Source organism: Lepisosteus oculatus, chromosome 3 (genome assembly GCF_040954835.1).
Source record: "Lepisosteus oculatus isolate fLepOcu1 chromosome 3, fLepOcu1.hap2, whole genome shotgun sequence".
NCBI lineage: Eukaryota > Metazoa > Chordata > Actinopteri > Semionotiformes > Lepisosteidae > Lepisosteus > Lepisosteus oculatus.
Genome location: NC_090698.1, coordinates 48895785 through 48898119, shown reverse-complemented (window position 1 = coordinate 48898119; position 2335 = coordinate 48895785). Strand labels below are relative to the sequence as shown.

The following is a 2335-nucleotide window of genomic DNA, read 5'->3' as shown; positions in this document are numbered from 1 at the left end:
ATTGGTTTAAACGAGACCTATACCATTAATATGATAGGCTACTCTAATTAACGATTAACTCTAATTAAATAGGCTACTAAATCTGGCATGTTGAAATTGTAAGCCCTTTTCGAGTTAGTTTTCTGCGAGTAATATTAACATAAAAGCTTGAGAGACAATAAGCATCACTTACACCTTCGCTTTAGGAACAACAACACGCGGTGAGGGATGCTTTTTACAATTCCCAGTGCAGGGCTTCAAAGATCAAACCACAGCTTGCAATCGTAGCTTACATTCATAACAGAACGAGAAACCGAGACGGAAAACCTGAATGGTGAGCCACTGCTGCGACCTCTTAGCCATCTGACGTACCTTCTACCGCTGGTATAAATTAATTCACTTCGTCACCAGTCGTCAATGATTCACAGAACTAGTAAAGTGCAGTTGCGTGTTGCCGAGACTTCAGATCATCATGACTCCTTTATATGATGGAGTAGTGCTGGAGATTGTTGATACTGCTAAGGACTGAGTTCTCCCCGTCGTCCGCTATCCAATGCTTTTTTTTTCGAAATGGAAAATATAAGCAACACCACGTATTCAGACCGTCCTATCCAGAATGAAAACAATACAATACCTGAAGTGGCACTAAGTTACCAGATCATTACTTCATTGTTTCTGGGGGCCCTCATTCTGTGTGCTATATTTGGGAATGCCTGTGTGGTCGCCGCTATTGCTTTAGAAAGATCTCTCCAAAATGTAGCAAACTACTTGATCGGGTCATTGGCTGTCACGGATCTAATGGTTTCGGTGCTTGTGCTACCTATGGCTGCTCTTTATCAAGTTTTAAACAAGTGGACACTCGGACAGGTAACTTGTGACATTTTCATTTCTTTAGATGTCTTGTGTTGTACGTCGTCTATACTTCATTTGTGCGCAATTGCTTTGGACAGGTACTGGGCGATTACTGACCCCATAGACTATGTAAATAAAAGAACTCCCAGACGAGCCGCTATTTTAATTAGCCTTACTTGGTTAATAGGCTTTTTAATATCTATCCCACCGATGCTAGGCTGGAGAACTCCAGAAGACAGGGCTGATCCCGATGCCTGCACAATAAGCCAAGATCATGGGTATACCATCTATTCCACTTTCGGCGCATTTTACATTCCTCTTATACTCATGTTGGTACTTTACGGGAGGATATTTAAAGCAGCCAGATTCAGAATACGAAAAACAGTAAAAAAGACGGAGAAAAAGAAAGTATCCGACAGGTGCTTAACAGTATCCCCGGCTATCTTTCCTAAAAAAAACAACGGAGAAACAAGCAAAAACTGGAAGCGCAGTGTGGAACCTAAACCAGATTTCTGCACTAATGGAGCAGTGAGGCACGGAGAGGACGGGGCAGCACTAGAAATAATAGAAGTTCACCATAACAACTCGAAAAATCATCTCCCTCTGCCTAATACCCCGACAGCCTCGTTTTTCGAGAACAGAAACGAAAAGAACACAGAGGCAAAGAAAAAGATGGCTTTAGCCAGAGAGCGCAAAACGGTAAAGACGCTTGGAATCATTATGGGAACGTTTATCTTTTGTTGGTTGCCCTTTTTTATTGTGGCCCTTGTGTTACCATTTTGCGAAGAGAAATGCTATATGCCAGAATGGCTCGGGGCTGTGATCAACTGGCTTGGTTACTCAAATTCTCTTTTAAACCCGATCATCTACGCCTACTTTAATAAAGATTTCCAAAGTGCTTTCAAGAAAATTATTAAATGCAAGTTTTGCAGACCATAAAACGTGATTCTTCATTTTTGCACGGTACAGCTGGTGACTTCTTTCCTTGTAGTTTCCAAACGACTGCACTTGCGTTTTTCATTTAAGGAATGCAAAGCGAATTGAAACTGATAACGCTGTATTTTCTTTTTTTTCCTTATTTCATGAAGTGTTGTTTTATCAATGCAGTAATTCTGATATGAAAACTAAGAGACAAGAGCTTCATAGACAAATTGCCACATGCCTACTTTGAGGCATAAATACAATATAGAGTACATCAGTAAGAATAAACAACCTAAATAATGCGTTGGACAACTGTCTTTCTTGGTAATCTAAGGCATGGGCATAGATATATAGTAAATTGCTTAGTGTACTTCGTCTAATACTGTACATCTACAGTAAATCATTTTATCTTCATTCAAGATGTATCATACTGTGTGCTAACTTCTAATGTAATTACTTTGATGGGAATGGAGGAGCGTTTAATCTCGTGCTCCGAATTAACACGTTATTCCTTGACTAGCCTCAACAAAATAAACCATCCAGTCGCTGAAACCTGTTTGTGTGTACTTTGTGAATGAAAGAA

General features: G+C 40.0%; 1 protein-coding gene across 1 annotated transcript; it reads left to right on the top strand.

Moving 5' to 3' along the window:
* The first annotated feature begins 223 nt into the window (after nucleotides 1-223).
* On the top strand, nucleotides 224-2054 carry htr1aa (5-hydroxytryptamine (serotonin) receptor 1A a). The gene has a single exon (XM_006626910.3). The coding sequence runs from the start codon at nucleotides 550-552 to the stop codon at nucleotides 1768-1770; it is 1221 nt and encodes a 406-aa protein (XP_006626973.1). The 5' UTR covers nucleotides 224-549; the 3' UTR covers nucleotides 1771-2054.
* The last annotated feature ends 281 nt before the right edge of the window (nucleotides 2055-2335 follow it).

Bases quoted from the DNA above. Each gene is read 5' to 3' on its own strand.
- htr1aa (XM_006626910.3), top strand. From the start codon at position 550: ATGGAAAATATAAGCAACACCACGTATTCAGACCGTCCTATCCAGAAT.